The sequence below is a fragment of the Cygnus olor genome, chromosome 4, assembly GCF_009769625.2.
Source record: "Cygnus olor isolate bCygOlo1 chromosome 4, bCygOlo1.pri.v2, whole genome shotgun sequence".
NCBI lineage: Eukaryota > Metazoa > Chordata > Aves > Anseriformes > Anatidae > Cygnus > Cygnus olor.
The window spans coordinates 42,560,299-42,573,422 of NC_049172.1; the positions used below are offsets into that span (position 1 = coordinate 42,560,299).

Below are 13,124 nucleotides of genomic sequence, written 5' to 3' on the forward strand. Positions count from 1 at the left end.
GATGATGGACACTATGAAAAAAAAATCTTCAGGCGAGGTACGAGACAGGACTGCACTCAGTGGTGCTAAACGACCTACCTAATAACGGCATTTGTAGAAGCATCAGCGTCCGAGGAGTTTACTAGCAAAATATCTGTCCCTGTAGGTGCATCCTCAGGAACAATGGCAGAATACACATTAAAGGCGAATGTGGGCACGTTGTCGTTGACATCATCCACTGTGACAGCGATGGTTCCAGTGCCAGTGAGGGCAGGAGATCCTGCGGGAAAGTGGGATAGAGAATGCCAGAGGTTACAAATACCACAGTGTTAATCTGAGGTCTGCCATCCCCGATTTAAAGCCTAATGATTGAATATGTCACAGCTCACAAAGCGAGAAAGCCAATTCAACATACGGGACAAGGTCAGATTTGTTTCAAAGGCATCTTGACATTAAGTACAAGCTGCAAAAGAAAAAGAAAAAACAAACAAAAAAACCTTTTTTTTTTTTACTCATTTCATCTAATTCCAGCAACATTTTGTAATACAAGCTCAGCGGAAAAAGATGGTCTTGGAACCACTCAGAAGCCTTCCTGTAACAATTAGGACCAATTTGAACATGTGGTTGCCTTTGAGAAGTCATTCAAAGGTGGCACACTGACAGCCGTGAAGACTCCAGCCTTCAATTTACTTATCCGCAGAACAAATAGAGTGGAAACAGTGGCAAACCCCAGCTTTCCGCACAGTACTTCCACTGCCGGTCACACCCTGACCTAGAGAAACCTTCCCTGAACGGGTGAGAAGGTTGCATTGTCTCCAGACTCACGCAGCTTTGATTTCCCCATAGAAGCAAGCATCTCTAGCGGCAAGGAACGCTGCAGCACACTGCTTGCCCTGATGGGATATTGCTGGCTTACAGGAAATCGGACTAATTTAACCTCCAGCTTTCCTTCTTATCCTGATACTTAACTCTGGAGAGCACAAACAAGTGAGAAATGGCATGCATATTCACGTGCAGTCTCTCAGTATTTATTCCCTTTAAACTTTTCCTTTGTCAAAACCAGAAAAAAAAAAAAGAAAAAAAACACCAAAAAATTTTACAAGTTCATGCTGTGTTTGATAGTTTATTGCTCTTGTTTTGAGCCAACAATCATCAAGACACCTTCTGCTAACCAAATTCTTCACTGAGGGTCCCTGAAAAAATGGGATCCTGTTATTCTTTTAATACCTAGCAAAAGTGTGTGTGTGGAGGTGGGGGGGAATAAGAGAGAGAGAAGAGCTCAAAACTCCCATCATACAGCACTTTTACTCAAAAGACAGATGATGACCATGCCTGGTTTACCCAAGATTGGATTCCTTTCCCCCTCAATCTCAAAGACACACAATAATTCACTATTGGCTGGACTGGGGAAAAAGCAATGCTAATGCAATGCTTTGGGCCAGCACCCCGGAGATCGGTTTGAGCTCTTGCTGAAAGGCAAGTTTATTACACTGAGCTGTCACTTGATAAAACACAGGCAGTCCCTGTGTGACTGCCCTAATCCCTCCGTCCCAGCAGATGATCAGGTCGCTGCTGCACAAGGTTACTGCTGGGCCTCAGCATCTCTGCACTTGGGTCTCACGCGGTCCTGGCAAAGGCTCCAGACATTGAGCTTTTGTAGGAAAGAGCAACTGATGACCCGTTTTTCCCAGTTTTAACCCCTGCAGGCTGAAGGAGCATCACACCATCTGAGGGAGGAGCTGGGAGCAGCTGCTGCTGCAGGGGAAGGAGGTTTCCCATCGCGAAATACTTTGAAGTAACTCAGCATAATGTGCAAACAAACCGAACGAATGAGTGTCCAGTGGAGACATGCTATAAATCTTGCAGGGCTCACTTCGAAGCCAGCTGATGGGACAGGCTGGACCACGATGCTGAGGAAAGAACATGAGAGCCAGAGAGGATAGGTTTCACGCCATGGCCGCGCACAATGGAGCCCTTTCTCTGCTCTGTTCTGAGGTAATTCATTCTGCCAATTAATATACTTTCAGCCACGAAGGTTACATTAAGTCACTGACTCATTTTTTTTTACTTTTTTTTTTCTTTTTTCTCTATTTTGTCATTTAGCCAAACACTTATAGATAGAAAGGGCTGCAAAAGCGTTCCTGATTGCTGAAATATTGCCCATGGAGCGTTTATTATTACTGCATTAAACGAAATGGAGTCCTCAGTGGTATTCGCTGCGTGTGTCATCAAGCTCTGGCCTTCCAAACACATTTAATCGACATCCATCTCACAGCTAATGAAATGAAAAGCCGAAAGTTGTTAAGTTTCACAGGTGATAAAACAAATTATGCATAATTCAGAGATTAATATTAGGTAAGTCCCATTCAAAGAGCATCAGTAATGCAATGCAGCCTGGAAAAGAAAGCTAACTTGCAGCTAAGCCCCAAAACTCATTGTTTTAGATGTAATTGCTGACTCAAAAAGCCAACGCTGGAAAATTCAATCTGTGAAGTTTCTTCACAAAATGAACCGCAGTGGCAGCTTCTCCAGAAGGTGCCATGAGATGTAACCCAACGCTAGGGAGGTGGGATGAGCTCAGGCACATACTGGCGGGGTGCTCTGCAGGCTGAAAGGGGCTGGGGCTCGGTGCCACGCCAGCTGCATTCACAAGACTTCCCATCAGCATGGGGAAAAGGAAGAGGATGCCTATGTCTGCTGGCACAGTACTGCAGGGACACACACACACAACAAGCAACATGCTGCGATGGGTTGTGTTTTTCTCCTGCATGGCTATTAAGTCCTTGATCCCGTAATGGAAAGAGATGCCAGATGTAGTATTTGCTTATGGGCTATGGATATTTTCCTGCTCAGAGTTACACTGATAACAGCAGCTTTTGATTCACCATTTGCCTCCAGCCAGCCTCAGTCCGCTATCCTCTGTGAGCAACATGAATTTGTAGGGTACACCAAGCAGGTGCTCCAAGGGTCAGATCCCAGTCCTGCTGAAAGCCATGGAAACTTAGCTGCAGACAACCATCAGGCCTGGTATTTCACTCTTCATCATACTTTTAAGTTTAGACATATCCAATAATCTTCAAAGTTTCTATTTGGCTACTTCACTGTTCTGTTGTTTTACATGGACCATTGAGAGCAGGCGATAATGCAATGCAGAGGAAGAAAAAGGACAGATTTTTTTTTTTTTAGCCCTGTACTCTCTTTTTGTTCATTTATGGCCTCACTCCACAAGTATTACCTGTCTATATATTCCTTACCAATGCAACACACTTGTCAAAAGCAGAGCACTTGCATGAATCTGAAGGGCAGTTGGCTCTTCATAAGGCACTTGATGGCCATTACTTCCCCATTGGATGCATCTACAAGGCATAGCACAGGATGGACACATTTGCATTAGCCTTAGAGAAGTGAATATACCAGCCAAGGTTGAGCACCATACTAATAAAATTAGCTAGGGTATTATAAGTAACCCAGATCTCATTCGGTGCTAGCTTGTGGCTCACAGAAGTATCCCAGAAGTCCAGTATTAATTCAGCTGTTTGCAACATCCTAAGTCACCATTCTTCAGTTCAAAACCAAAAATCTTTCTCATTTTACTTAGATGGAAAAACTCACACATCTACGCTGGTTTCCTGTCTATGTAGTTCTCCAAGTGTGCCTTTTTTCCCCTCTAAGTAAAACATCACGTCCACAAATTTACTCCTTTATTCTATTACACTGAAAGATAAAGTTGCAATTTCACAGAGTTCTTAAAGCTTGCATTCACTTGAAATTAAACGACCAGCTCACATTTCTGCAGTTACTGAGAAATATAAGAAGAGGAAATTACAAATGAAGTAATTTTCTATGGAAAAGAAATAGCTTGGGGCCAAACTCTACCGTCCTCAGTGAACTTCCAGTGAAAGTTCTGCTTGCATAAAGACCACAGAATTTGGCCCCTGGTAATAAGTAGGTTTCATAAAATGTAGATGTCATATTTGTGGTGAAAGAAGTACTTTCCATGGTCGGGCTGAGTTCCCAGATTTCTTAGTTTTGCTTCGATAGCAAATCTTCCTCAATCAGTTATTCCAATTATGTTAGAGCATCATCCTTTTTTTTTTTTCCAACTGTGTTTAACATTTTGCATAAATAAGTGTAGTAAATTTTGCGTAAATTCTGCTCTATTAGCCAAACACTCAGGATGCCCCCATTTTGATAAATCAGGCATGTTTACAATCTACGTAAAATTGTTGTACGCAGTCACACAAGACTTTGCATACCCCTACAGACAGCTTGGAGTGCCACAAATGTACTCTTTTCTTTTAGTGAGCTTGCATGAAAATTTCTACCAATTTTTCATAGTATTTTGGACTATTTTTCAGCAGTAGTAGTAATTATTTGTCAGACACCCACCTCTTACTTAGAGCATTTCCCTAGAGCTATACTACTAGCTCCTTCAGATTCCAAAACACAGTCTCTCACAAAGGCTTAAAACATTCATGTTGAAAAAGCATTTTCTAGACAGACGGAGGAATGAAACAGACATCAAATGATTAATAGCCAGAGAACATAAGTTAACTCAGGGAAATAAATGGGAGAGATCAAATTGTCTGTTCAGTGACCATCAGATCTTTAAAACCTAAAAGATGACATTAATATATCATTAATATTATTTTGATTTTCCAATATCTGTGTGCTGTGGTCTGTTTTTATGAACTGAACAGTTAATTTTCTAGGTGACAGCCGTACATATACATTAAGCAGAGAGCCCCGCAAATGTCCACACGTCATTGTTGAAATAAAGATTAACCTGGGATAGTGTCAAAATAGCAACGCTGAGTTCAGGAAGAAAATTGCTTCCCACGGATGTTCTTCCAAAAATTTAAGCTTTTTGCTTACATCTGCAAAGTAAACATGTGTCTGGGGACGGAGAGAAGGAGCAGACCTTGGGAGCCTGCTCCTTGGAGGCCCGCAGTGGAGGACAAGTTGCAGGACGAGGTTATGAGAGGCCACCTCGGGCTCGTCCAGCTGTGGGCCGCAGCTCCCCTCTCTGTAGGGAATGTTTGAGGAGGTGATGTGACAAAATGGCAGCAGGGGACCATGGGGTGGGCAGGGAGCAGCAGAGGGGCAGGAGCTCTCTTCTCTCTTACCCTCCACTTCTGCCTGCTTCAGCAAGGCAGGACTGGCAGGGATCGCCAAGCACGTCTTCCACCCCATCCACTAGTCCTCGTTTGTGGCTGTTGGCCACAAAAAGAGGATGATGCTGCAAATGTGTCAGTATAAAAGTTAGAACTGGCCCTAAAGAGAAGTTAGGGAATAACTAGAAGTTATTTGCTCCAAGAAATTTCAGGAAAAGATGATGTGCTTGGAAATCCTCTCGACAGTGGGGTAGGTACTGTATGGCCTACAGCAAAAATTAGAAATAGGAGACTGTGCTCATAACATTATCCACAAATTGTTTGAAGTTTTAATGGATCCTGGGTTTTGTCTGTGCCATAGTTAGCACAGCAGATAGTAAAACTATTATTCCTTTCAGAAACCAGGAAGTCGAAGTTTTTGCCAGCATTAAAATATCAAAATTAGGTGCTAGAAAACTAACAATAAACTTAGTAAAAAACTAGAGATACATTTTACTTAAAAAAAAAAAAGATTAAAATTAAATAAAATGAATGTAAACAACTAATCCAAACTCATACTGCAGGCAGTTTACCATGCTTTGTGGTAAATTAAACACATCATTATCCTGAAAATTGGAAAGCGATTTAACAGAAGTGGAATTTTTGCCTCACTGAAACGTGTTGCTTTGCAACAAAGCGGATTTCACTTCTGCAGTCAAACACTCAGTGAATGAGTCCCAGGGCTAGAAGCTGTATGTGTTATTACAGAGCACTAACTTTTTCACTCAAGTAAACAAGGCCTGTCTCATAATAAAGCAGCCAATCTTTCTAAATGCATTTAAATGCAGATAGAGTGTGCTGAGTCTCACACAAGCAAAGAATTTTAAAATAAACATGCAAATAAAGTAAGTTAAAATGCAACTAGTTGATTTTCAGTACACAAGGAGCTTGATTTGAAACATGGATAAGCTTAAATTAATTTACCTGGAATACAAAAGAGAGTGCATACGCAAATGAGCAAAATAAGTAGTTAGTTTTACAAGACTGCACCACAAATATTCACCCTGGCTGGATATACAGACTGTACTTTGCTTTCCTCTTACTCGTTTTTCATACATGCTTTCCTATTAAATCTTAAAAAGCAAAAGCTGAAATAAGTAGTTAATAAACATGTGTAATAAGAAGCTTAGAAGCTACCCCTACTTTCAGTCACTTCAACAGGTGAATGGCAAATGAAACCACGCATGTGCCCAGATTTCACAAATTTCTGAAAGTGTCAGATCTGAATTTTAAGACAGATAAGTTGGTACAAAGCAGCAGCACTCACACCTCAAGCTTCCCAAAGCTGATTTAACTGAACTTTCATTTCATGAGAACAAGGGAGTCCCTGGGATAGCTCTAGGATCACCTGATGAGAAAAAGAGACTTTCCTTTACTGCATCTGATATTAGAAACCTCAACATCTTCCTTCATCCTCCTAGACTAAAGAAGCTGTGAACAAACAGACCTAAATTTGTGAATACATCCATCATTTCAAGTCATCAAATACATATATTATATATATGTATATATATATGTATATATAATCTTCACAAGACAGAGCACAGGCTTTTTCAGGCAATTACAAGTCCAGCCCCACTTAGATATATGCATGTGCACACATCCTCATGAATGTTTTGACAACATCTTTATCTCTCTGCAAAAGAAATCTCTGTCCCAAATAGTGATGCATTACAGGCTCCCTCAACTGCTTTTATCTACCCAATTTTTACATTTTGATAATTCCCTATTTGAATGACTGCACTCTATGGATTCTCTAACCTTTGTAGTTTCACAAACGGGGCAACACTGAACTGCAATATGCTATTCAGCTACTCAATAGCTAATTATACTATCAAAAGAGTGGGACTTGCGTGCACACAGTTTTAAGTTCCTCGGTGTATACACACCTTCCCCTGTCCCTTCTCTTATCCTCTGACCTGCTCATCAGAACAAGTTACATGCAGCTGTTTACCAAGAGAGAAAAAATGCTATTACAGAAGCAGACCCAGCAGAACGGAAATAAAGACTGAAAATAAAACCTACACAATAAACCAAAAGTACAGTATACCCCGACTTCAAACTGTTCCATGTAACAACCTCTTTCTATACCCATCCACATTATTATAAATGTATCACTTATTCAGCTGAAAAACAGTAGCTGTTATATTCCTCCAGTTTAGCATTTTTCCCCCATTGCTACTTTTGTTTAGCAAACTTTAAAGTGATGAAGGAAAGGCTGAAAGATTCTGGCTGCAGAATGCAGATGGATGCTGGGCTTCTGATATAAGCAGATGTCAGCAACTCGTGGCTGTCAGGTTTTGCTTTCCTTTCACAAAAGCCACAACCATTTATCTCATGTGCTGTACAACCCTCGACAAACACTTGTAATCTGTTAACGTCTAAGTTACAGGTCACTCACTGGGGATGGTGCCTAGAAAAGATCCATGAAGCTACCACAGGTTTTTTTGCAAGAACTGCATTTAATTCCACAGCAAAAAATTGCCTTCTTCCAAGTAAGTTTCACAAGAAAAAGGCCAATTTCTCGCAACTTAATATAATGCTTGTAACAAAAACTGGTAAAAGACTGCTTTTAGGGTGCATCTCCATGTTTCCACGGTGCACGCAGTTCTCCAAGGGGAGGCATGATGGTACACACCACCAGGGCCTCTGGTGACTGTAGCTAGATTTAAAGAACAACTTAAAAGAAAGGCACCGAGATTTAAAAAAAGTATTTTCTTAAAACCGCCAAATTACTTATCCTTATTATAAGTTATTGCTGTAAACAGAAAAAACAGAGAAGCTGGCTCCTGCAGGGACTGCTGACTAAGTCAATTTTTGACTGCTTGTGACTCCTGAATATCCCACAGCAAAATTCCTGTAATGCATGATTTTGAATTATGCTTTAAAAACACCCTTTATAAATAGCAAAGATTAACCAGCAGGATAAGTGTTGAGGCCATATGTGAATGTTTTACTGATTTTATCCTTGTAATTAAGGCTTCCTGAAATTGTAGATTTGTTGTTGAAGAATCAGTTAGCAAACTTTCAATTTGTAAGGTGTTATATTTTATTTAGAAAACGGTTTAAGATAATTATGACTGGAAAAGTCTTACTATTTATCAAAGGCTGAAATTTTTTCCTTCCATGCCATAATGACTACTTTCGTTATCTTACTGTTTTGAAAAAAAAAAATTACATTCAGCAAACTGAGCACATTTGCAGTAGGATTTCATACAACAGTGATGTAAGCAGAAGGGCAAACATTTTACACTAACTTTCATTTAAGAGTTCCAAGCTAATCATAGAGAGATGGATGAATGCATAGATGAGAGGAGTGTAACAGCCTCAGAATTTCTGAACTAACAGTTCTTTTTTTCCTTGAAGTTTTTTATTGACTGCTAAATCCTACAAATTAAGCATTATATTCTTACTCGTTTTCCAGTTTATATAAATGAAACTTTTTTTTTTTTTTCAAACAGATATACCTACTTTTTTCCCCTCTAACTAGCAACAACATTTTAAGAAATAATAATAGTAAAGAAAAAATAGCCAGGAAAACACCGAACGCAGCTTAAATGTCTGACAGTCCTGTTCTCATTCATTTGGATCAATAATGCACAGTATTTTTGTTGTACTGCGCAAAACACAAAGAAAATTAAAATGCCTTGGCATATTTCTGAAGTCCAATTCTCACTTTTTCATCACTGCCCTTCTATACATCCACAACCATTTACTGGTAATCAGCAGACATATTGTATACATGACTGTCCAATATATATATATATAATAAAACTGTACTGCAGTGATGGTGGGGCTGAGAGAAATAGATCTTAAGATCCTACACATGAGATGACACTGAGGATCAGGACAATATCTGGGTTGTTTAATGTACTTCACGCTGATTTGAGCGGGACTGACTGCTGGTCAAGCTGGTAATCCAAAATCCATAAAGCATGGTGGTACTTTCTGTTTGACCAGTGGCAGAAGGAAACCATTGCCATTGGAACTAGATGTGAACTGGGAACATGGTCACAGTAGAAGCACAAATGTAGATGAAATATATTCATGACAGACAACAGCAGCATAAAGTGAGAAAGGGAAAAACAAAGAAATAGAAAGCAAATAAGGAACTGTAAAAAAAAAAAAGTGTATATTAATCTTCTTTGGCTTATGAATAAACATTTCATGCTTGAATCCCATTTGTATTTGCTACATATTACAGTAGGTGTCAATGAATCTTTTGTGAACATGGGCTGACATTCAAGAAACTAACACAAGACACAATTGTACAACTTGAGAAAATAACGGTGTTACAATGAAAGCAAGAAAAGTATTTCACAGCAGTGCGAGCTGTCTAAACAAAAGCATGGATGGAAATAAAGGAGAAGAAACATCCCTACTAAGTAGATAAGCTACCTGAAAAACTGAGTGGTGAGAGTTCTTTGAACTATGTCTTCCACACAATACAGTACATAGTACAGTCGATCCCAGCTTAGCGTAGTTCAACACTTTTATCATTAAAATTTTAAATATTTTGTCATTAATCAGATAAATTTGTAATACTGAGTTAAAGATGATGCTAATTGCTTTTATTAAATGAACCCTTTAAAAAGAAGCAGAAACCAGCTTCAACATTTCATGGCACACACATGCCTGGCAAAGCTGTTATTTGTAGCCATTTATTTCTTTTTTTTTCCTCTGTTACTTTTATTAATAAATATACAAATATTTTATAAATATTTTTGTGATAAGAAATCCTGTATAATGACAAACAACACTGAAATACAGAATATTCCTCTTTCCTTCATTTTTAATGCAATAACCTCATAGAGCAAGCAATAACGTCATCCACACTCATTATTCATTCTTTCTACATGGCATCAAATTATGTTCATTAAGAGATACGGGAATTCTCATCACTATTTTTGATGAACCAAAAGAAGAATATTAACTCTAACCCAACCAAAACCAGAAGACAATGAAATGGAAACCAGTTCATCCAGCAACCTTCAGCCAAAACCAGATTATCTCATTTGAACTAAGCTTGCCAGTGACTTGCTGGGTTCTCCACAATCTCAACACAAGAAATGTTTGAATGGAGAAGCACGTACTTAAACTGAGTATTTTTTCTAAAAGTAGCAAAAGTATGCCTGAACTAAAGAGGATAAAGATTTTAACATGCATTTCTAACTCTGCTTGCCTTGTCCAAATAAAATCCGCCATCAGCTGAAGTTGGTCTCAAAGCTGAAGTTCTGCCTGTGATTTTAACCTAAGTGAAAAAGTAACTTTCCTTCTTTTCATAGGTATTTTAGCTTGTGTTGACCAGCTTGAGCCGCTTGCCAATCCGAACACACACCTCTCCCGCACCCCACCCCAGGGAATACGTACACTTGGATTTAGCCCAGAGACTCTCGCTGAACTATTTTGAAAAAAGTGATCTAATAAGGAAGGTTTAACTCCAAATAAAAGACCGAATCCCTCAAATGGTATTCTGGGTCTGGATTACACATCTTGTAGGGCAGTCCTCTGAAGGGATGGGCTAAAGCCTCATCTCCTCTGGGGAGTAAATATGTCACATCATATAGACATGAATACACTCTCTTCCTTGACAATTACTCCCTGGGGGACATACAACTGACTTTGCCTTACTCCTGCTGCCTAAACATTTTTCTGAGCCTGTTGCCTTCTAGAGAGAAATTAAAACACTGCCAAGAGTTTCTAGGCTCTCAGAAAGGGTAGGATCCTGCTATTAGCCTTCCACAAGTAAAAAAAAGCTGCTATTGATTTCCCTCTCTCCTGATTTTAGATGATGGTAACACAAAATAAATGCTGTAAACTCCCTGATGAGACTGCTGCCAGTTTTCCTCCAGTGTGCTTCAGAAATAAATAAATAAATAAAAAGACATGCTAAACTACTAAAACAATAGCTTTAGTACCAGTAGCACAATAGTAAAAATAATACAACTAGTAAAATAGCAAAACTAGGCTCAAAGTAGATAGTATTGGCATGAGGAAGAGCTTCCCTAACAGCATGGAAATAAATGGGGCTGGGATAGAAACCAACATTCATTGTGGAACAGCTGTGGCATAAAACAGAGCAGAGAAGAGAGCATTCATTATGTAAACTGCTAAGCACCAAGGTAAGCATACGTCAACTTCATTTAGTTCACCAATGGCCGAAGTGATGTGCATATTTAGACATAACATATAAAACATGGAAAACAGGCCACTTCTAAAGGAGATTTTTGAGTTGTTTGTTTGTTTTGAGAGCACCAAGATTTAAAAATAGTTTAATTTGTTTTAAAAATACAACTCATTCTTTTAAGGCAACATCTTTTCACACTGCCTGTTAAGTAGAAACAGTGTATGCTAAGAAAACAGGATAAGTATAAATGTCCTTAAGCCCAGTCATATAAATCTTGCAAAATGTTAACCCTTGAGACTCTTTCTACTACTGGAAAATAAAGAGGCTGAAGTTTTTCTAATACAAAAATACAGTCCTTTACTTGTCACCCCAAACCAGGAAATACTTCAAAACGTGTCAAACGAAAGAGTGAGAAGAACAATACAACTGCATTGTCAGATTTAATTTGATTTTAAGATTGAAGTGAACCAAAAGCATATGTCAAATGAGAATTCCTGAGAAGGATATAACCTCTATGTTTGGTTGCCCTCCTGCATTCTTGAAGGAAAGAATGCGTAAGTTGAGGGCCAACATTTTGTAAAGAAAAAACATATGGTTGTTTTTTTTCCACAGGCCAGGGAGGTATACGACGATCAGCTAACTAAATATATTTATCAGTCCACTGATTCATTTCTTTCAGAACTATTCATCTAAATCAGTAAATAGGTTATTTAACAAAGTAATTAAAAAATGTACAGCAACACAGCTAATTAGAAACATCACATTGTGATTTTGGTTTTATTGTGGCAACATGTCGTTCTGTCCAACCAAAACAGATATGGTGGTTGCAGTTTATTTAAACAGTAGTCCTGGGCAGCTAGCAGGTTTCCAGATGTGCTACTCTACCTCCCTGTGACCAATAAATAAAAGGAGGAGGACTGCTGGAATGCTAACATTTTCTCCAGAAAATGGCTCAAAGAGTTAAAGCCCCCGGATGATAAAAGCGGCTGCACCAGTCCTTGTCACGCTGCCAGGACTGACTGTTTACCCATTGCTGGGTCCCCACCAGATGGGGTGAAAAAAATAATTTAGAAAGTCTCTTTTCTCAACCATTTTGCCATGAAGAAGGGTAGAGCTAAGCAAAACAAATGATTTATGTGGTAGAAACAGTCCTGTAAAGACACATTCAAATAGCTGCACGTAGGTTTCTTGGCGTTTATGTTAGCAGATATTTTGGGGGAGCATGTGCAATTTAAACACTATCATGTTATTCCACAGTCCATCATTTTGCTTGTCACTGTATTTATAATTCACACACTCTGGTCTACAGCTTGTGCTGCAAGAGGGGCTCTAAATTGGGATGGGTGAACTTTGGGGTTGAATTATGTTTTATATCTCAAACAAAGCCACAAGTGTACAGCTCCGGAAGATGCTTTGTAAAACCTTACTGCTTAGAGCAGAAGTCTCCTGAGACCAAACAGTAAGGTGGAAATGCAAAAGTGAGGGAAGAGGCTGAAATCATGAACCTTTGTGCAGGCTGTGTCATGGAAACTGGGCACGAAGCAGACTGCGTGGCCACAACTCACTGTGTCATCTGCCACACTCATCTAAGCACCAGAAAATGTTTTATCAGTTTTTGCCCTCCCCAGAGGAGAGGGAAAACTCTGTAGACCCAAGATCTACCTTGAGGACTAGGTGGAGGATAGCAGTTAAGGTCAAGGAATAGCTGGACCAGAGCCAGGACGATACACAGATCATGACACTCACTTCTGGTCTGAGAATAATCCTCGGGAAAACATTTTTCCGACAAGTGCCCAATTCCCATTGCTGGTGCAAGTTGTCCTGCCAGCAGTCCCTGTCTCACCTGCCCAGCACTCTTACGAGCA

The 13,124-nt window shown here is 39.5% G+C and overlaps 1 protein-coding gene and 1 long non-coding RNA gene across 2 annotated transcripts in view; one reads left to right on the plus strand and one right to left on the minus strand.

The window, feature by feature from the left end:
• The window catches only part of FAT4 (FAT atypical cadherin 4), a 142,963-nt gene that overhangs the window by 40,759 nt on the left and 89,080 nt on the right, over positions 1-13,124 (minus strand). The window contains 1 exon segment of the mRNA XM_040555450.1: positions 79-259. Coding sequence (XP_040411384.1) covers positions 79-259 — 181 coding nt within the window.
• Positions 259-2,377, plus strand: LOC121069347. The gene is made up of 3 exons (XR_005819388.1): positions 259-318; positions 1,846-1,974; positions 2,083-2,377. It is a non-coding gene; the product is annotated as an uncharacterized LOC121069347 (long non-coding RNA).